Source organism: Lissotriton vulgaris, chromosome 9 (assembly GCF_964263255.1).
Source record: "Lissotriton vulgaris chromosome 9, aLisVul1.2, whole genome shotgun sequence".
NCBI classification, from domain to species: Eukaryota; Metazoa; Chordata; class Amphibia; order Caudata; family Salamandridae; genus Lissotriton; species Lissotriton vulgaris.
The window spans coordinates 867,357,749-867,381,061 of record NC_141697.1 but is presented as its reverse complement, the minus strand read 5'-3'; the positions used below and the strand labels follow the sequence as shown (position 1 = coordinate 867,381,061).

General features: G+C 41.3%; 1 protein-coding gene across 2 annotated transcripts in view; it reads right to left on the bottom strand.

Annotated features, from left to right (window-relative positions):
* The window catches only part of LOC147692390 (cytochrome P450 2C11-like), a 335,016-nt gene that overhangs the window by 81,717 nt on the left and 229,986 nt on the right, over positions 1–23,313 (bottom strand). For both annotated transcript variants that reach the window (XM_086938611.1, XM_086938612.1), the window contains exons 5-6: positions 20,817–20,993; positions 15,399–15,540 (exon numbers count right to left, since the gene is read on the bottom strand). In XM_086938611.1, coding sequence (XP_086794737.1) covers positions 15,399–15,540; positions 20,817–20,993 — 319 coding nt within the window. The remainder of the gene's footprint in view (positions 1–15,398; positions 15,541–20,816; positions 20,994–23,313) is intronic.

The window sequence follows — 23,313 nt, the reverse complement described above, 5'->3', positions numbered from 1 at the left end:
AATTCCCTGTATGCAGCAGCTTGAAATAAAAGGCGGAGAAATGAATTTACCTTGGGGATTCTTTCTTAAGAGGGTTACCTTTCGAATTTGTTGTTAGCAGCTGAGCCCCAGTCGCGGAAGAATCCCGCTGCAGCACGCGGACCCAGGATGATGCCAATTCGGCTTTGTCTGCACTGGGAGGGTAATCTCCCTCGAACTGCTGAGCAAGACATCAGGGTCTGTGAACAGGACTGAGCATCGACCCACATGGGTTTTAAAAACATGACTATTTTGATGTTTGAAAAAGACGGACTCACACGAGGAAAACTTTACTTCACTGCACTACGAGAACCAGAAGGCCAATCATATGGCCACACCCACTGTGGCAAGAGCTCGGAGATTAAAAGTGCGCGAGGTAAATCTGTTCTTTATCAACATAACGCCATTGAAGAAGGTCTTGACGTCCCGAAACCGGTCTGGCTGATGTAATTCTGATGACTCTTACCTGCCAATTCCCTGTATGCAGCAGCTTGAAATAAAAGGCGGAGAAATGAATTTACCTTGGGGATTCTTTCTTAAGAGGGTTACCTTTCGAATTTGTTGTTAGCGGCTGAGCCCCAGTCGCGGAAGAATCCCGCTGCAGCACGCGGACCCAGGATGATGCCAATTCGGCTTTGTCTGCACTGGGAGGGTAATCTCCCTCGAACTGCTGAGCAAGACATCAGGGTCTGTGAACAGGACTGAGCATCGACCCACATGGGTTTTAAAAACATGACTATTTTGATGTTTGAAAAAGACGGACTCACACGAGGAAAACTTTACTTCGCTGCACTACGAGAACCAGAAGGCCAATCATATGGCCACACCCACTGTGGCAAGAGCTCGGAGATTAAAAGTGCGCGAGGTAAATCTGTTCTTTATCAACATAACGCCATTGAAGAAGGGCTTGACGTCCCGAAACCGGTCTGGCTGATGTAATTCTGATGACTCTTACCTGCCAATTCCCTGTATGCAGCAGCTTGAAATAAAAGGCGGAGAAATGAATTTACCTTGGGGATTCTTTCTTAAGAGGGTTACCTTTCGAATTTGTTGTTAGCGGCTGAGCCCCAGTCGCAGAAGAATCCCGCTGCAGCACGCGGACCCAGGATGATGCCAATTCGGCTTTGTCTGCACTGGGAGGGTAATCTCCCTCGAACTGCTGAGCAAGACATCAGGGTCTGTGAACAGGACTGAGCATCGACCCACATGGGTTTTAAAAGCATGACTATTTTGATGTTTGAAAAAGACGGACTCACACGAGGAAAACTTTACTTCGCTGCACTACGAGAACCAGAAGGCCAATCATATGGCCACACCCACTGTGGCAAGAGCTCGGAGATTAAAAGTGCGCGAGGTAAATCTGTTCTTTATCAACATAACGCCATTGAAGAAGGGCTTGACGTCCCGAAACCGGTCTGGCTGATGTAATTCTGATGACTCTTACCTGCCAATTCCCTGTATGCAGCAGCTTGAAATAAAAGGCGGAGAAATGAATTTATCTTGGGGATTCTTTCTTAAGAGGGTTACCTTTCGAATTTGTTGTTAGCGGCTGAGCCCCAGTCGCGGAAGAATCCCGCTGCAGCACGCGGACCCAGGATGATGCCAATTCGGCTTTGTCTGCACTGGGAGGGTAATCTCCCTCGAACTGCTGAGCAAGACATCAGGGTCTGTGAACAGGACTGAGCATCGACCCACATGGGTTTTAAAAACATGACTATTTTGATGTTTGAAAAAGACGGACTCACACGAGGAAAACTTTACTTCGCTGCACTACGAGAACCAGAAGGCCAATCATATGGCCACACCCACTGTGGCAAGAGCTCGGAGATTAAAAGTGCGCGAGGTAAATCTGTTCTTTATCAATATAACGCCATTGAAGAAGGGCTTGACGTCCCGAAACCGGTCTGGCTGATGTAATTCTGATGACTCTTACCTGCCAATTCCCTGTATGCAGCAGCTTGAAATATAAGGCGGAGAAATGAATTTACCTTGGGGATTCTTTCTTAAGAGGGTTACCTTTCGAATTTGTTGTTAGCGGCTGAGCCCCAGTCGCGGAAGAATCCCGCTGCAGCACGCGGACCCAGGATGATGCCAATTCGGCTTTGTCTGCACTGGGAGGGTAATCTCCCTCGATTTGCTGAGCATAGACATCAGGGTCTGTGAACAGGACTGAGCATCGACCCACATGGGTTTGAAAAACATGACTATTTTGATGTTTGAAAAAGACTGACTCACACGAGGAAAACTTTACTTCGCTGCACTACGAGAACCAGAAGGCCAATCATATGGCCACACCCACTGTGGCAAGAGCTCGGAGATTAAAAGTGCGCGAGGTAAATCTGTTCTTTATCAACATAACGCCATTGAAGAAGGGCTTGACGTCCCGAAACCGGTCTGGCTGATGTAATTCTGATGACTCTTACCTGCCAATTCCCTGTATGCAGCAGCTTGAAATAAAAGGCGGAGAAATGAATTTACCTTGGGGATTCTTTCTTAAGAGGGTTACCTTTCGAATTTGTTGTTAGCGGCTGAGCCCCAGTCGCAGAAGAATCCCGCTGCAGCACGCGGACCCAGGATGATGCCAATTCGGCTTTGTCTGCACTGGGAGGGTAATCTCCCTCGAACTGCTGAGCAAGACATCAGGGTCTGTGAACAGGACTGAGCATCGACCCACATGGGTTTTAAAAACATGACTATTTTGATGTTTGAAAAAGACGGACTCACACGAGGAAAACTTTACTTCGCTGCACTACGAGAACCAGAAGGCCAATCATATGGCCACACCCACTGTGGCAAGAGCTCGGAGATTAAAAGTGCGCGAGGTAAATCTGTTCTTTATCAACATAACGCCATTGAAGAAGGGCTTGACGTCCCGAAACCGGTCTGGCTGATGTAATTCTGATGACTCTTACCTGCCAATTCCCTGTATGCAGCAGCTTGAAATAAAAGGCGGAGAAATGAATTTACCTTGGGGATTCTTTCTTAAGAGGGTTACCTTTCGAATTTGTTGTTAGCGGCTGAGCCCCAGTCGCGGAAGAATCCCGCTGCAGCACGCGGACCCAGGATGATGCCAATTCGGCTTTGTCTGCACAGGGAGGGTAATCTCCCTCGAACTGCTGAGCAAGACATCAGGGTCTGTGAACAGGACTGAGCATCGACCCACATGGGTTTTAAAAACATGACTATTTTGATGTTTGAAAAAGACGGACTCACACGAGGAAAACTTTACTTCGCTGCACTACGAGAACCAGAAGGCCAATCATATGGCCACACCCACTGTGGCAAGAGCTCGGAGATTAAAAGTGCGCAAGGTAAATCTGTTCTTTATCAACATAACGCCATTGAAGAAGGGCTTGACGTCCCGAAACCGGTCTGGCTGATGTAATTCTGATGACTCTTACCTGCCAATTCCCTGTATGCAGCAGCTTGAAATAAAAGGCGGAGAAATGAATTTACCTTGGGGCTTCTTTCTTAAGAGGGTTACCTTTCGAATTTGTTATATATCTATATATCTATCTATCTATATATCTATCTATCTATCTATCTATCTATCTATATATATATATATATATATATATATATATATATATATATATATATATATATATATATATATATATATATATATATATATATATATATATATATATATGTTGCAGCAAAAGCCCTTGAGCTTTCGAAAAGGCACACACCGCTCTCTCGTGCCCTCCGGCTATTTGTGCCTCGCCGTTGCATGCCTTTTGTTTTCCTTGCATTAAAAGAGAAATCCGACGCGTTTCGAGGCAGCACGCCTCGTATTCATGGATGGGTGGGGGGGGAAGTGATGTCTCCATGTTTTTATTCATTTAAGTTAATGAATTAGTTCCGCCCTAAGTGGGTGTGGGCTTCTGGTTGCACTCTACGCATGCTGGTTACTGAAGTCCATCTCCACGGAGTGTTTGTTCAAACCTTGAGTAGGCTCAGTCTCCCCTTCTTGTTTGCTTCCATTAAAGACCTTGAGTAGGTTAGGAATGCAGGCAGCAATTCAATCTCCTGTCGAGAGTGCGGGCTTGAAGGGAGTGGAACAGTTCGTCTCCCAAGCCGCTCTCCTGTTGACTGGGAAGTCTTAAAGGATGCTGGTGCTCTTTCCCACGGCCAGGGCAGCCGTGTAAATTTGTGTTGCAGCAAAAGCCCTTGAGCTTTCGAAAAGGCACACACCGCTCTCTCGTGCCCTCCGGCTGTTTGTGCCTCGCCGTTGCATGCCTTCTGTTTTCCTTGCATTAAAAGAGAAATCCGACGCGTTTCGAGGCAGCACGCCTCGTATTCATGGATGGGTGGGGGGGAAGTGATGTCTCCATGTTTTTATTCATTTAAGTTAATGAATTAGTTCCGCCCTAAGTGGGTGTGGGCTTCTGGTTGCACGCTACGCATGCTGGTTACTGAAGTCCATCTCCACGGAGTATTTGTTCAAACCTTGAGTAGGCTCAGTCCCCCCTTCTTGAGAGAGCGGTGTGTGCCTTTTCGAAAGCTCAAGGGCTTTTGCTGAAACACAAATTTACACGACTGCCCTGGCCGTGGGAAAGAGCACCAGCATCCTTTAAGACTTCCCAGTCAACAGGAGAGCGGCTTGGGAGACGAACTGTTCCACTCCCTTCAAGCCCGCACTCTCGACAGGAGATTGAATTGCTTCCTGCATTCCTAACCTACTCAAGGTCTTTAACGGAAGCAAACAAGAAGGGGGGACTGAGCCTACTCAAGGTTTGAACAAACACTCCGTGGAGATGGACTTCAGTAACCAGCATGCGTAGCGTGCAACCAGAAGCCCACACCCACTTAGGGTGGAACTAATTCATTAACTTAAATGAATAAAAACATGGAGACATCACTTCCCCCCCCACCCATCCATGAATAGGAGGCGTGCTGCCTCGAAACGCATCGGATTTCTCTTTTAATGCAAGGAAAACAGAAGGCATGCAACGGCGAGGCACAAACAGCCGGAGGGCACGAGAGAGCCGTGTGTGCCTTTTCGAAAGCTCAAGGGCTTTTGCTGCAACATATATATATATATATATATATATATATATATATATATATATATATATATATATATATATATATATATATATATATATATATATATATATATATATATATATATAACATTTCTATGGCAAAATGAAACCCCTCATTTTGTTCCTTTTCAAATTAAATGTATTAAGTGTTACCACTTTATTCCAATCAAGATGACTTCAGGTGTGCCATACTTTTGTCATAAGTAAGACTGTTAGCGTTCTAGTTGTTCTTTAGAACACTCTGGGACATTCTGTCATTGGGCTATAGTTGGGCTACATCTGGCTGATATTTGGGCTACATTTGGGCTCTTTTGTCTCTGGTGGCCATCTTGGGAGACTGCATATCAGAATTTTTTTAATGAAATATAAGAGGATTTGAGAAGTCACTCAAAATGTGCCCTAATTTTTCTTTCTTCATCACTAATCATAATTTCTATGGCAAAATGAACCCCCTCATTTTGTTCCTTTGCAAATTAAATGTTTTAAGTGTTAACACTTTATTCCAATCAAGATGACTTCAGGTGTGCCATACTTTTGTCATAAGTAAGACTGTTAGCGCTCTAGTTGTTCTTTAGAACACTCTGGGGCATTCTGTCACTGGGCTATAGTTGGGCTACATCTGGCTGATATTTGGGCTACATTTGTTTTTTTTTCGTCTCTGGTGGCCATCTTTGGGCTACATTGGGCTACATTGGGCTACATTGGGCTACATTTGGGCTCTAACATATATATAGCCCAATGTAGCCCAATACATATTTTTCAAAGTTAATTTTCGTAAAAACCACTGGAGCATATATCTTGAGACATAGCAAAGGCACATCGGGCTCCCAGTCCCTACAATTTTGCCAAGTTTTGTGGAAATCCATTCAGCCGTTCGAGCTAAAAGTGAGTCCAACCGCCCTATGGAAAACTCAATGTTAAAAACATGTTTTGGGACCCCCCTTTTTTCTCGGCCCCCGCTTAACGGAACCCCCCCCCCCAAACTTTCAGGGGACGCTCAGAAACAAAATGTGCCATTTTCCTGAAAATTTCAGCCAATTCCGTCCATCAACGCCAAAGTTATTCAACATAGAATTTTCAGAAATCCCTATTCAAAAAAATCCTAACTATATATACCTACTGGCGACCGCCAGTAGGTAATATATATAGTTAGGACCTAGTTTCCATAGCAAATCCGCAACATTCTATTGGGAATAACTTTGGCGCCGGTTGATGAATCTTCGCGAATTTCTCAAAGAAGATAGCCCGCTCCGCTCTTTCCCTGAAAGTTTTGGGGGGAATTCGTCAAGTGGGGGCTGAGAAAAAAGGGGGGTCCCAAAAGGTGTTTTCCCCATGTTATTTTCCATAGGACGATTAGACACGGCTACAGCCCGAACGGCTGAACGGAATTACAAGAGATTTGGCAAAATCGTAGAGTCTGATTCGCAGACTACGCTTTTGCTTAAATGGTGTAAATCCCTCCAGTAGTTCCTGAGAAAATCAAAAGAAAAAAAAATATATCTATAAGCACGCCCTGTACGCGTACGGTACGCGTACCTTCCCGTGCACGAGCTGCATGCTGATTGGCTGCCACTGTCTGTCAACACTCCAAAACAGAAATTGTTGACAGCCATCTTGTGCCTCGGTAGACTGAGGCACAAGAAAGCAGAAAAACAAATGTGTAGAACACAAAAAGAGGGCAGGGTAGAAACAGGGTAGGCCTGCTCAGGGGGTCCCACAAGGACCCCTAAGGTCCTCCAAATTTTATTTTATTTTTGGAAAAATCGCGGGGTGCGAGTACCGTACGCGCACGGTATGTGTACGGTACGCGTGCGGTACGCGTACCTTCCCGAGAAAGCTGCATGGTCATTGGCTGTCAACACTTCAAACCAGGAAGTGTTGGCAGCCATCTTGTGCTCGGTAGACCGAGGCACAAGAAAGCAGAAAAACAAACGTGTAGAACACAAAAAGGGGGCAGGGTAGAAACACCCTGACCCCCTAGGCCTGCCCAGGTGGTCCCACAAGGACCCTCAAGGCCCCAATTTATCTTTTTTTTAAATCCGATCTGTTTTTTTCCAAATTACCCCCCGGGGGGACCAAATCGTGGGGGCATAGTGATAAAGAGGTGTTGGGGGGCCCCAATCCCCCCCCACTTATCCGGGGACCACCGCCCCCGGGGCAAAGCAACGCAGACCCCTAGCGCATACTGGAGGCTCCTGGTGAGCTAGTTGCCCCCAGGGACCCCAGTATGCAAGGCGAATTAGTTCCCCCTCTGCAAACGCGCCAGGGGCTGCGTTGCAGAGAGGTGTAAAAAGGGCATAGCCTCATTACACCTCTCTTCAATGCAGCCCCCTGGCGCATACTGGAGGTTCCAGGTGGGCTAGTTGGCCCCCAGGGACCCCCAGTAGGCAAGGGGAATTAGTTCCCCCTCTGCAAACGCGCCCGGGGGCTGCGTTGCAGAGAGGTGTAAAAAAGGGTGTGGCCTCATTACACCTCTCTGCAATGCAGCCCCCTGGCGCATACTGGTGGTTCCAGGTGGGCTAGTTGGCCCCCAGGGACCCCCAGTATGCAAGGGGAATTAGTTCCCCCTCTGCAAACGCGCCAGGGGGCTGCATTGCAGAGAGGTGTTAAAAGGGGCATAGCCTCATTACACCTCTCCGCAATGCAGCCCCCTGGCGCATACTGGAGGTTCCAAGTAGGCTAGTTGGCCCCCTGGGACCCCTAGTATGCAAGGGGAATTAGTTCCCCCTCTGCAAACGTGCCCGGGGGCTGCAATGCAGAGAGGTGTAAAAAAGGGTGTGGCCTCATTACACCTTTCTGCAATGCAGCCCCCTGGCACATACTGGAGGTTCCAGGTGGGCTAGTTGGCCCTCAGGGACCTCCAGTATGCAAGGGGAATTAGTTCCCCCTCTGCAAACACGCCCGGGGGCTGCGTTGCAGAGAGGTGTAAAAAAGGGTGTGGCCTCATTACACCTCTCTGCAATGCAGCCCCCTGGCGCATACTGGAGGTTGCAGGTGGGCTAGTTGGCCCCCAGGGACCCCCAGTATGCAAGGGGAATTAGTTACCCTTCTGCAAACGTGCCAGGGGGCTGCGTTGCAGAGAGGTGTAAAAACATTTTTTTCAATTTATATTAAAAATATGTAATGTAATTTAAAAAATAAAATATCTAAAAATAACTAATTCAAAATATTGTAGTAAATCAGTATAAAAAATATAACAATTAATACATTTAAAGATTATCATTTAGAAAACCATTGAAATTCACTGAAAAAACATAGGTTTCAGCTACATTATAGTTAGGAATTACCATTTAAAAAACCTTGCAAATTCACTGAAAAAACCATAGGTTTCACACACGTTATAGTTAAGAATTAGCATTTTTAAAACCTTTGAAATTCACTGAAAAAAAACATAGGCTTCACACCAGTTATAGTTAGCTGGTCATTTTACTCATACAAAACCTTTGAAATTCCCCCGTTATAGTTAGTTCAGCTAACTATAACTCGCGCGCCCGCAATGCACTGCTGATGACGTCACATCTTACATCACTCATGACATGGTCAGTGACATCACTCATGACATCACTGATGACATCATCCTTGTGAAAGAGTGGCAGACCTCCTCTCACTCTAATATAACCTTTGACACACACATTCAAAAATAGAAACAAAAATTTTCAAGAAAATGGAGATACCTATACTAGTTACAACAACCTATTCCAACATCTACTACCACATCCACTCATTCACCAACAGTTCTATATAGTCACTCAATCATCATATGTACTCATACACCTATACATCCTGTTACACACCAATACTCATCCGTAGAGTTACTTACACACATACTCACACATGCAAATAAACTATCAAACATCCATTTACTTGCATATACAGCTTTACACACAAACATACACATACTGACTCTCTTAAACGATCACTTATAGAAACACATACTTAGTTATACAGGAACTCTTCAAATGTCTAACTCTAATATATATTCACTTATATACACCAATACTCGCATATAGTAGTTTAACACATAAGTACTTAGTCATAAAGACAGTATTGAGACAGTCATTCACTCACTAACACACCTATACACACACACTCATCCACCCATACAGTCCTGCACACATGCTGTCTTCAAAACACATATAAACAGTGAGTCACTCATTAATGCATCTATGTGCTAAGTAATTTCCCCCAACAAACCATATAAACACTCAGACACTTATACTGATACTTAAAAAAACAACTAATAACCTATATAGACACTCATGTAGTTACTCACCAATACATGCAGCCACTTATTCAAAAAATGTGTGAGACTGATACAGATATTTACATATTTAAACATTACTCACTAACCCATGTATTCACTAAGATACAATTAATCAGTCAGTTATACAATCAATTTTACAAAAAAGTCATCCATTTAGACACTTGCTTACCCATTTATTCTTCCATCGACCTTTAGATATACATATATAAAAAATATTTATTTTTCAGAACGACACATATCCACTGGATGATGTCATCAGTGATGTCATCAGTGATGTCATTTGAGATGTCATCAGTGATGTCATGAGTGATGTCACTGACCATGTCATGAGTGATGTAAGATGTGACATCATCAGCAGTGCATTGCGGGCGCGCGAGTTATAGTTAGCTGAACTAACTATAACGGGGGAATTTCAAAGGTTTTGTATGAGTAAAATGACCAGCTAACTATAACTGGTGTGAAACCTATGGTTTTTTCAGTGAATTTCAAAGGTTTTTAAAATGCTAATTCCTAACTATAACGTGTGTGAAACATTTGTTTTTTTCAGTGAATATATATAAAAACTGGCGATTCCGTATTTAACGAAAGATGGAGCACGGACCTCAAGGTGAGCGTCAGAAGATGTTTATTCTCCACAGATTACATGGAAGCCTTGAAGCGTTTCAGCCCCGGAGGGCCTTGATCACATGACACGCTCCTAGGTTAACACTTGATTTTTATATCATTTTTTCACCCTATATATATATGTGTGTGTGTTTTTAAATTTTTTTAAAGAAGTTTATTTGTTGTATTTTTTCAAATATACATATTGTTTTATAAATTAGTTAGTAGTTAATTTATTTAATGTTTATTTTAATATTTTAAATAATATATATTTTAAATTCGATATTTGATATGACTGTATTATTGTAAACTATATATTTTTGTACTTACCTGTTCAAGTATAGGAAGTCGATATTTTTGTATTCTATATTTTTACCTCAATATTTTTTACATCTATATTTTTGTGGTTGATATTCTGTCAGTGAACCACTTTCAGGCAGTTGTAATGCACTCATGCAATCACCCAGCCACTACTTAGGCAGTCATCAAATCAGTGATTCACTATCCATGGAGTTATTAAATTACCCAGTCACTACACATGTACTCTTGCAATCGGGCAGGCAGAAATTATGTAGTCATTGAACTATGCAGGCACTACCTATACATTCATCTAATCCCCTAAGTACTAACTATTTACTTATGCAATTAACAAGGCTTTAACTATTCAATCATTATAACATTTGTGACCAACCCATGCAGCCACTTACACACCCACTTACAACCCATGCAGTAATTGAAATACTGAGGCTCACGCATGCACTGTTAAAACACACAAGCATTGTCGCGTAGTTCCTATATATTCCAATACAGAATCTGCACGTTCGGATAAAATAAACAGTGGATTTGGTGGCAGACTTGTTCCGAGCACCCCCATAGAGAATGCTAGCCTGTTTGCCTTAGCTAGCTCACAGTACGACTATAATCTCCTCTTATCGGGGAGAGAATCATTTCTGGCAACCTTAAAACATGACAACCCTGATCCCCCAGGATCGTGGAAACAATGCACTACTTTTCGCTCAGTCACTTGTGCTTACTTATTCAGTCTCAGAGAGTTACGCAGAAGAAACAGTGGGGCGTGTTACAATAGGAATTTATTGCACAGTTGTTCTTCTAGCATAAAATAGATGTGCTGCAACAACCGTTAGACAGTAGCAGATATATATGGTTAGCAGTACAGTGAGTATAAAAGGATAGTACAGTTCTAACATCTTGCAATAGTCATGAATACATACATGAATATAAAATGCATGACAAAAGGAAGCGCGTGCTCCTACGACGACTATCTAGATGTACCTAAGTGTACCTAGCATGTCAGTAGGTGTGAAGCCAAGAATCCCTCTAGGATTTAGTCGAACCTCATTACCGGAAGCAAGAGAGTGTGGGACCTCATCCTTGCCTCGAGTTGGACACCCCACAAGGGATGGGTTAGACCACTGTCAGCTGGAGCATCAGCATACAGGAACCTCAGCGTCTCTGGTCACTGTGTCAGTTCCCTCTAGCTAACACTTGTTCGATGTGCTGTATTTATACAGAAAGTATCTAGGATTCCTTTGTCCCTTGTTTCTTGTATTAGCCATTGTTGATTTGAGGATGACGTATGGGATGAACCTTGTACATAGATATTATGCAGATTGTTTAGCCCTTGCCTTGTTTCCAAGAACCCTTAAGAATATTCATTCATACTGTGTGAATCTATTGATGAAGTTATAAAACCCTCCTTCTGCGCCCAGGACTAGGACGAAGTAAAGGTTCAATCCTAAAAGGCTTGATAAAGTGTAGTGTATGGGAGGTAATGGAGGGGAAGGGGTATGATATTACCTGGGCCTATATTAGGGTACCTATATGGAACATAACAGCACTACTCATGCATTCATCTAATATGTAGGGAGTAGCATTCCATCCAGTACCTATGCAGTCATTCAATTACTAAGGCAATAGTCTTGCACTTATACAATCATACCAGAAGTACATTTCCTTTCATCCAAACTCTCAAGCTTTAACATTTGACTCATGCAGTCCCTCAGACACTAGTCAGGCACTCATCTAATTAGCCAGGCACTATTGGTGCACTTACTCAGTTATCCAGGCACTGCCCATGTAGTTTGTAACCAACCAGGCACTACCTGTTCACCAATGGGCAGCATCCAAACACTGAAACACTATTCATGCATTCATCCAATAGCCAAGGTGATATGCATGGACTTAAACAATCATATATGCACTATGCATGCGCTCTATAAATCACCATATACTACGTATGCATTGTTGAAATCATCCAGGCACTAGAGTTGCACTCATTTAATCATCCCCCTAGTATCTATGTATGTATTGAATTATTGAAACATTAGTCACACACTTTTCTAATCAATCAGGCTCTACTCATGCACTCATCTGAAAACCCAGATATTAGTGGTATACTCATATAAACACGTAGGCAGTAGGTATGCAGATATGGGATGACCTATTGAGTTATGACATAGTCAGAGAATCATCTAGGCACTACTTGTATCCTCAAGGAATCACCTAGGTACAACCTATGCACTCGTTCAATCATCCAGGGAGTATAGAACCATGTGGGGAATTATATATGCAACTTGTCACACACTTTTTGCAAGTACTCGGTAGAGTTAGTAAGCTATATGGATGGATATAGATTAATGTGCAGATTTTTATATGCAGCATTTCCAAAAATATAAATATGATGCATTTAAGTAGAAAAGTACTGATATACTAAATACACCAGTGACAAAGGGTAGAGAGGCATGCAAATAGCTCTTGGTGGTGTGTTTTTGGATTTACAGTGTTGAGATAATGTATGTACTTCTACACTTGGATAATGCAGCTTAGAGCCGTAAGCCGTGCTGCATTACTTTCAAAGCAAAGGGATGTGTCATATTTACAACAATATATAGGCATATAAGAATTTCCATGGCAGCAATACAGAAAATAAGTAAAAGGATTTCATGACTAGACGAATGGTTTCGATCCTTCTACCCATACATGGAAAAATTTAGAACATCTACTAAGCCCTACCCTAGAGTAAGGATAGGAAAAGCCCTATTGAATCAAGTAAGATGTCAGCATTAGAACCTCTGGAGAAGTTCTATATGTAAAACATCATGTAGAGTATGAATCCATACCATCTAAGATGTCAAGGGAGGTCTGTACCTCTCTACGTATAAAGGGAATCTGACTAACCCCATGCTGGTATCGCTAATTCAATGCACAAAGAACATTCAAGAAATATGACCTCATGCTAATAACAGTACTTTTAAAGTTCTCAGAAGTAAATTTGGCACCTTGAACCATACTCCCATATATCAGTCTCCTCTTCCAAAGCCTCCCTTCATCTAATAGTACTAACTGGTAACACTTCCTTTGTTCTTAAGTAACATTATTTGCACTTTCCAGTTCTTCCCCACCTCACTATCTCACTAATACAATGAGTTTTTTTACTAACTAATTAATGCCTTTGGTCTGCACCTGCAGAGGAGAAAACATGCTGAAAAACGTTCTTGTTAATAAATGTCTCAACTGTAAGCTTAAGGCCCACAGTCATGCTAACTTAACAGTTTTCTTTAAATGCATATTACTTCTACAACCATATCACCCTATAAATGAAATCTTTAATAAAGAAATCAAGTTATACTATTCTGTTCTCTTGTATGTGGCACAAAAAACGAACACAAATGTTAGTAAACAAAAATGACAAATCGTCACAATTTATAAAACACACATATAATTCATTCTCACTAATCCCTTGTGCATGCAGTTCCTTAAATTCGTTTTAGCAAACCACCTTACAATCTAAACCAACAGAAGGTTAATATCAGCAATCCAGATTTTTCTGAAAAGGAAAACTTTAACATGGACAGACACATATATGTCAAAAACACACAATAAATGCACTTTCTATACCTTTGGTGCACCATATCTCATTTGTATTATTGCATCACACAAGTACTTGAGGCCAAATGTAAACACATCTGTAGCGTAGCCAAATTTAAAAGGATGGAGCCAAAATTATGCTAATCCCCAGCACAAATCTGCCTGAAATTTGGGCTTATTAAACACTCTATAGCAAGACGGGAGCCTACATTAAATGCTGCTATAGGCAACTGGCCAATCCATTAAAGTGGCATTAAGCTCAGTAATCATCAACTCATCCACTACATCTTCAAGCACCTATTTGAATTCAGCTATATAAGCCTTAAAGATTAAATATTTCTGGGATCTAAACGTTATGTGGCATATTTACCGGAATGGTGGTGCAGGGCAATGCAGCTTGTTACCTTGCTGCGCTGTCCTGCAACACAGGGAAAGAGCTGGAATGCACCATATTTATCCACAACGGTGCCTTCCTGTCCTTTCCCCCTGCACTAGCGCAGTTTCACCAGCCTAGTTCCAACGCACACACCCTTGCACCATGGTGCAACGGTGCTTGCAGTACAGACAGTATTGTTTTTATGCAGGAAAGTGCCCCTTTCTGCCCAAAAACAATCCATAGAGGTGTTTTCCTCCTTCTATGTGTGCTGCAGAATTGCACTGAGTTGCATTTCTCAATATTTGTGAAGCCTTTCAAAGCCACGCAAAGTGGCTTTGAGTGGCTTCATAAATATGGTTTGGGGCTTTGTGTCGTACATGCAACATGGTGCAAGCATAATGCAAGGCCCTCATAAATGTTATCCTTTGTATCTGCCCTTAGAAGATATGTTAACTTCTCCCTGGAGAATATTTTACTAGCACAGGACAAGGTGTTACTATCAAAACTGTCCCATTATACATAGCTATAAGGCGTTTAACCCATCGGCCTATCTTGTGTCTAGTTATCCGGGATTCATAAAATGTAAGTGAATGAGCTTATGTTTTGGACGCTTATTCCCACTTTTGCACAATCTTTCTTGGCAAAGGAACAATGGCTACCATTTTCCATCTATATGGGGCTACTTAAGAGGACATGGTCCACTTAGTATGCATCTGCCCAGCACTTCTTCAGAATGGAAGGGAATACTTGAGTGCAGCATTCACTCAAATGAGGTTAAGCTCCTGTCGCAAAGTAATTCTTGCTTGTTTTAATACAGCTGAAACAATCTTAAATTGTCATTTTACAAAACTCTTATCTAGGATCGAGCACCAACTGATGAGTTTGAAATGCAGGGGTTTGATCCATGTTTGAACGTTCTACTCATTGAATCTTAATCATGATGTATCTACAATTTTAAATAATTATGCATAAATAAACTTACATACTAACTTAATCACCTATATTTGTTCTTACTAATATTGTTGCTGCTCTTATTTAGATATTGATGCCACCTATGATTATTTTAAAGTGCATACAGTGAGATGGAATATGTTTTTAATTGGTTGTTGTGTCTTCTTGTAAAGATGCAATGGTGTTGCTATGAATTAGGAAAATGTACCTTTGAAAAAGAACGAGAAGACTGTTAGGTGTGTCCTACCTTCAACATCTCGATTTTTCATGAGGATCATGAGCCCAAATCTCAGGGTTGTGCTGACTGTTTCTGTTCCTGCTGAGAACAAGTCAAAGGTGGTGACAACCAACCCCTCAATGTGGAATTCACTGGTGGGATTTCCCTTCTCCTGCACGAAAAACAGTATTGAATACAAGTTAACAAAGTTGGTGAGCAAAGAAAAGACACTACAAATGATATACAGCAGACCTTTCTTGTGGGACAGGCATTATTGAATGGTGTATAATCCTGCCTAGTGTAATGAGAGAGGCCTTTTCTTGGAATACCTGCAGCTGCTGCTCAACTGACTTATTTATGTTTTCTCTCATATAACTGTGTTGGCAGGCAGCTGGAACATGTGCTCTCCACTGCTACTTAAGAAACGATGTGTAGCAGTTATCAACTTTGCTCTATAATGTCCAGTTGTAATAATTTTATGTAGAGCCACAAAGCCCTACGTCTATACCACCCAGTCATTTTCCCAATTACAACCCTGTGTATTTAGTTATCAATCCTCTATACATCAACCAACAAAACAAATTATTCTATGGTTTCTCCAATTAAAAAAGCATTGGAAATGCCAGAGGTTTGGCTTTTTAATATTAGAAATATCCTGACAAATTAAAATATTATAAACAAAAGTTAACATGAGGGCAGCAGATATCACTGCTTAGTTTCACACACCTGGATCCGACCTCTTGCAAAACTTAGTCTGAAATACCACATAACAAAACAGTATTCACACAGTGTTGAATCAAAGAGCACACTGTTGAGAAAATATGTTTAAATCAAGAAAACCTTTATTTGGATGGTAATTTAAACGTTAGTCCATTTTTACGATCTTTACAGAGAATAAGACCTTGATATTCAAGTTGGTAGTCAAAACTGGATGCTAGACACCTTTCCGATATTAAAACACTAGAAAGGCAGATTCCTCTTTGTGACTTCTTCTTTTAGCAACAAAGTTGATCTGTCTATCCTGGACATGCTGACTCTTCTCTGTATAAAATCTATTGATTCATACTAGATCTTGCCCTTACCTTTATTCCTGCACATAAAAAGGTGGGAAAAGCTCGGATTTCCTTCCCAGTGCACTGAAAATCAGTTGTCTAATTCCTGCTAATTTAGTTACAGGCACAAATGTCTTTGAGAATGCTATTTTAGCTTTTTTCAATAAGCCCTTGGGGTACCCTTGATCTTTTATTCATGTCAAGAGGTAATCAGTTTCTTTGAAGAAATCATCCCTATGAGTACAGTTTCTCCGGAGTCTCAGGAACTGCCCCTATGTAAAATTATTTCTGAGATTTTTGGCATGGTGACTAGAGTACCTGAGACATGTGTTGTGTTCCATTGACTTTCTCAATATATTAAATGTAGGACAGACCAGACAAAAAGATAAGACTAGAATTTTCCAGCATTGCTTAAGGTTCCAGTGCAAGACGCAGGGTGCCCCAATTGTGGAGCCCTGCATCAGTTTTCAACACACTGCAGATAGTTTAAGATGGTGGGCATTGGAAAAGGTGACTCGCAACTCTAGAGGGGGTCACTTGTCATCTAGCCCCAATTACGTGAATGCAATGGATACACTTGTTAGACACGGTTGGGAAGGGTCTGAATTTATTTGAGAAAATATCAAAGCAGGCCGCCCAACCCTTATGGGATAATAAATAGATAAAGAAATTCTAATGAGGAGTAACTATTCTAATATGTATCCAACGCTGCCATGCATGTCTCATTTGAATCACGTTTTTTATTCTTCACTGATGTATTTAGTCTTCACCAATGATGTCGCCATGAACCACCATATCATATGGGATGTAAATCAATGCCACTACCATAGTGGTTGAGGTCTTGGGTATTACATGTAGACACATATTGTGGCAAAGCTTGGTAACCTCGGGCCCATCACTACCGATGAGAGGTGGAGAGGTACCTCCAGGGGATGCAGCACTTTTAGCATCATTTTAGTAGAATGTCCTTATATGCAGAATACGTCCACTTTTGTACATGACGTTATGTAGCCTTTGCGCTATGTTGTGAAACAGAATACGACTATGTGAGAAGATGTGATGCTCAGATACAGCGTTTTTACTTGTGGCCTGCCTCGGTGGCTATTACTCAGCTACGTTGCCATGTCTACCGGCTTCAGCGTCATCAACCAGCTGGCTGGCTCAATGCCGGGTTGGAAGTGCCCGTTTACGTGGCAGCAACCCTTCAAAACCCTGTTCTCTGTCTTCCCAGTAGACTTGAGTCATGCTGCGGGGACAGATGGATGTGGATGCACCATCCTTTGAAGGTAATTTAGGTGGCTATTTCAAGACGATATTCACGCTTGTAAAATATCATTACAGTTGCCTAACCACGGGAATGTCCACTTTTGTGTCCTTTGTAGAAATATTATGAGGACATTTGAAGCCCTTTCAGCATATTTTTCCTATCATCCCCAGATAGACAGGAATTCAAGGGGATGTGATCCTGAGTCATAGATTAAGATAAGAATAAGGTACGAATGCTCCAAGACAAATTAACTCACATAACCACACTTTGTGTTGGGTATGTAGATCTAATGCCGCCCCCTATATATATTTTTTTCTTTCCGGTTACCCTTGGATGAGGCCACACAGGAAAGTTTACCTATTTTGGATTTCCATACAGGGACATTTGGAGGATTTTCTGAAACTTTAAGGATCCGTCCACTACTTTTAGCAATCACAAGGCCCATATATAGGTGAAAGGTGTAGGAGAATCCCTCCTGTTTCACCTTGTTAAGATTAGGTATATTATATTGATATTCTCTATTGATACCTTGTGTATTTTTTACATACACGCTACTCTGAAATATATTCATAGTCCTGAAGAAGACCCTGTGTGATGTTTATCATTTGCACTCTTTGAATAGGGGTCGAAACATTGACGTACAGATCAGGTATTCAGTATTAGTACTCAATATTTCAGTGCTAAATAATTAGGCTATATGTGTCAATGTTTATGCTAGGTCACAACGGATGCTGGAATGACGTGTTTTTCTTCTGTGTATTGTAAATGTTAAACATTTGTATTGGGTTTATTGTAAATTATATGGCACAAATGTATGTATGCAATTATATATGTTGTCAAACTGTCTTGTGTTTTTAAATTTTATATATGTATTATGCCACACGATATATGACTGATAATATATCGATCACTTTTTGATTCTATAACATCAGTCTAATTATCTCTTGTGTTTGTATGGTGTTTGATGTTGACTGTATACCATTGATTGGTTTTCCTAGTGGTCAGGACAAACAAAAAGTTGTAAAGCAATTCTGCCTTCCTCGACAGAACCAACCATTAGCATATACTGTTCTAGCTCCCCAGATTCTGTGAAACACTGGGCCACCCCATTAATCTTTAATGACACTACATTGAAGGCCATCTCAGTTTTTAAAAGAAAAAACACCTGAAATAGTTTTCTTTCAGAAAGCTTCCTGAAGTCTAAAAGCAGTCTGAAAAGCGTAGGAATGATGTTGCAGTCATTTACATAAGTAACTCATGGGCAAATAATAGTATTTTATGTTCCCAGCTTCCAAATAATCTTTCTTTTTATTTCTTTTTAGTTGTCCTGTCACTAGCAAAGGGTTCATTAGCAATTAAAAAAAAGTAGTTGGGGGCACCCAGAAAACCTATCTCATACCTCTTTGCATGCTATAGTTGTTTGAAGATACCCCAATGCAGGATATCTTCACTCTTGAATTTATACATGATGCATAACCATTTGCATCTACATTTCACCACATCTGAACCTCCCACCCACTTGCCATTTAATTGACTGGAACATGTTAACAGAATTCTTCAGCATAAATCGCTAAAAGAACTAGAGGTATCTTTTACTTTTTGGTTTACTGCAAGTAAGACTAATCTTCTAATATTATTGATCAATTTCTCCATTCTTTTCTGAGGTAGCATGGTACAGCTATATTCTTTGGTCTTCCTTCCCACCATTTCTAGGTTTTCTTCGTTAGTCAGGGCCAGATGTTGGCGATGCAGCGAGTGCATGGTAAGTGTTTTTCTTTTATTTAAATGTTATTTTCCCTCATCGTCGTCTGTGGGGGTCAAGATGGCGTTGCGTAGCTTGATAAACCTTACTTGGTAGTTGCGTTGTTAATATTGAACAATATGATGCTGATGTACACCATGATATATGTACGTATAAAAATTAATTAGAATCTCTGTTGTTGAATTTAACTGATGTGACCTCCCTCTCATCTCCGAGTCAGAAATGTGTGGTTAGGCAGTCCCTTAGACAGAATTACACAAACAGGAAAACCCAAATCAATCCCACAGATTGGCCATGACACCATAATGGTGTCAGGAGATTGATCCAAATAAAACATGTTTGGCCAGAGGGATGCGCATTCTCAAAAACACCATAAAGTCAGATGCTACACTCAGTAAGGAACACACAGCCAATCAGAACACAGCATACACATTACATGCAGTGATCACACGCTCTTCGTGCCGAAAATCTGGATACTTACCCACTGGGCCTGCAGTATGTTCACACAAGATAAAGGCCCACCTGTGCTTCTTATCAAATCCCTGATTTATGGTCTTACGACTTCTTCCAAATTTCTGTCACCAAAGGTATGCATAAATCGTTTTATGGTACTTCATGTGAAGTATAAAATGCTGGCTGAAACCAATATGCTTGGAGACTATCTTCAGATCCCGACTCTGTTGCCTGATCTCCCGGCCGCTGCGTTTAATTAAACAGCTGTTCCTGTTTTGTCAAATACCCCCTGTATTTAATTTTTTCTAAAGTAAATTCATATTTGAGCAACAGCGTCGTCCTTGAGCCCCATTGTGTTGTCTAAGGGTGGCACAACTGCTTGGTAATAAGTGTCCCTAGTTTTTTCAGTGCTTTCAAATTTTGCACTGTTTGCCATTTGTAGTACAACGCCTTTCTACAGTGAACCTTTCTTTTCCCCAGTTGTGACTATTGATGCCTTAACCCTCCTAATTTTTAATTTTTGGATGGTTGGTGTGTCCATTGTGAAAATGTTTGATCAACTGAAAAATTGCTAAACTACCTTCAGAGTGGCTCTTTATGGAAATGTAACTTGATTCTGTGGTTGATTCTGAACAACACAACAAATATATTGCAGCAGACTTCCACTGGGACTAAGATATATCTGAATGAGATTCCAAAAAGTTTCATTCAGTATTAACCCAACTTTGGCAAGACCACTTTCGAGTGAGATAAATAACCTCATTGAATGAATACACTATACTTTTGCACATAACACATAAGGCAAAGTAGTCAATGTGTTACCATAGTACAGCATACTCGTTATGCAGAAACTGAACAAGTCCTAAGTACTTTCAAGTGATTTAAAGCCTATAGTGTTACAATCCAGATATTACCTGATTCATTTTTGCAAGAAAGCAGTCAATAAAGCTTCCGAGGCAATTAGGATCCAGTATCTCCTGATGAATTTTCACTCTCTCTTCCACAAATTCTTGCACCTGCTGGACATTCTTAAACAACTGCTGATGAGGCCCAGGTAAGCGCCCCAAGATGTTTGGGAAAAAGTTGTATAGCTGAAAAAAAGAAGCAAGTGCAATATTTCAGTGTAGTATCTGGCTTGAATTTTGATTATTTTTATGGTTAAAAATATTAAAATCGCACCCTATGTGTTGCTATCAGAATAAGCAGTTAGCAGCTGACTGATTGGTTCAATGGTTCAAGATAAGGTTAGTTCTTAATTCACCACAGTACTGCTTCCATCCTGCATAAAGGATGGACAAAAGGTGTATTCTGCACTCCAGAGCCTTTGCAAGAATATTAAGAAGTTCAAAAATGTATATCTTAAATTTCCTGAAGTTGATTATTCGATGAAGTGGTAAGAGTTGGGGCAAAGTTCGGTAGACACAAATCTTTCTTGATGCATACATTCTCAAGTGTTTCTCTCTGCACACATTTGCTCAAGATTAATCATAACATATTTTGCACATTGTCACATGCATAGTATAATATTTAATTATCCATATTCCTAATTAAGCGTGTCCCATTACGGTCACAAGAATGACATGCCTTTTTGAGTCTTTTGTGAAAAATCACACCTAGGAAGCTGGCTCTCTATATAGTGCGCTAAAATGAAGTCAACTGTGCGGAAAGTTCAGTGAGACCCAGGTTGGTATACAGCGGCAAAAGTAGATAATACTAACCCTCTATTTGTGGTAGTGTGGGCTAGCAGTTAGCCCTATCAGAGGGTAGTGCTAAGCATTTGTTGTTGAGATACACACACTCAAGAATAAGTCAGAGAACAATTTATAAAAATAATACAGATTTTCTTAAATCATTTTTCACACCAAGAACTTAATTCTACAGTAAGTACTTTTTAAGATATGAATTTTTCAAGTTCGCAAAATAAATCACTTTTATGTGCAATTACGCACCATTGGAATCAGTGGGAAAAAATAGATAAATAGATATAAAACCATACAGTTGTATTCTGAGGTTCACCTTCGGGTTTTAGGTAAGAAGCAAAGCCAGGCCCAATATTTCATCAGCAGATTCTCAGGAGCGTCCCGGATTCAGCTGGGAGCAGGGTGCAGAGATCGTTGGTAGCTGGTGTGCTACGAGGAAGGAAGCAACCTGAAAACATACTGCACAGGAGGACTTAAAGGAGGAGTCCCACTCAAGATAACAGGTTACAAAGGGCCTCAGGACCACGGTAGCACAGCTGGTTTTCCAATACTCCGGCCAGGCGCGCTGGGTGCAGAGCATAGGTCAGCCAGACAGCGCACGTCAAGATGTCCTCGATGTCAGAGGCAAGCAGCTTGGAGAGGCGATTCTGGGACAGCTGGGCCACTCATGAAGTTATGTAATGCTAGATACATTTGTAGAGTGCCTGTTACCCAAATGTGTCCTGGCACTAGCTCAGATTTACACAAAGAGATCCAGGTAAACAGGACCTAGTTGTTAAATAGCCAGATTTCTTGTTGTTTTTAAGATGTAAGCTAATCAGACTGGGATCTAATATGGATATTTCATGCATTCCATGCCTTGACTGTACCCAAAATGACATTCTGGTGCCCCAGTTTGTTTTTTTGAATTTGGGAACCATGAGGGTTTTTGATCCCGAGGAGCAAAGTGTTCTATTTGTGCTGCACCATTTGAGCTTCTGACTGAGGTGGTGGGGGCCTGCTTCATTAAGGGTCTTAAAGGCTGCACATAAAGCTTTACATTTAATATGCTGCTTACATGGAAGCCAGTGTAGTTTTCGTATTTCAGATGTGAATGACTTGAATTTGGGAATGCCAGAAAGAGTCCTGGCTGCAGCATTTTGCAACATGTGTAGATTATTGAGGTGTTGCTGTTGTATGTTCAGATAAAGTCTGTTGCAATAATCTAGTTTAGATAAGACCAGTGAATTCACTACTGTTTTTTGTGATTAGTTCAGAATTATCCGTGGAAGTTTTTTACTCGTCCTCAAAGTGAGGAAGGTGAAGGAAGTGACTGAGTTTTCTTGGTCTTTAAAGGAATGTTTGTTATCCACTTGGATGCCTAGATTCTTTGCTTTTTTCAATGGTAATGGAAGATAGCCAAGCTTGTCTGGCCATCAAGATGGTGACCAAAAGGATGTGCAATTTCCAAAAAGGATAACTTTGGTTTTACCCGAATTTAACTTCAGGCAATTATTGCTCACCCAGTTGCTGATGGCCCGCATACAGTTGCAGAATCTACTACCTATATCTCTATCCAGGTTGGAAAGTGATAAAACAGATTTGTGTATCATCTGCATTGGGAAGTAAGTGAGAAGCCAAAAGATCTTTTTACGGGAGCAAGGGAATACACGTACACATTAAAAATTGTGGGGCTTAGTGAAGAGTCTTGCGCAATCCCGCAAGGGAGCGA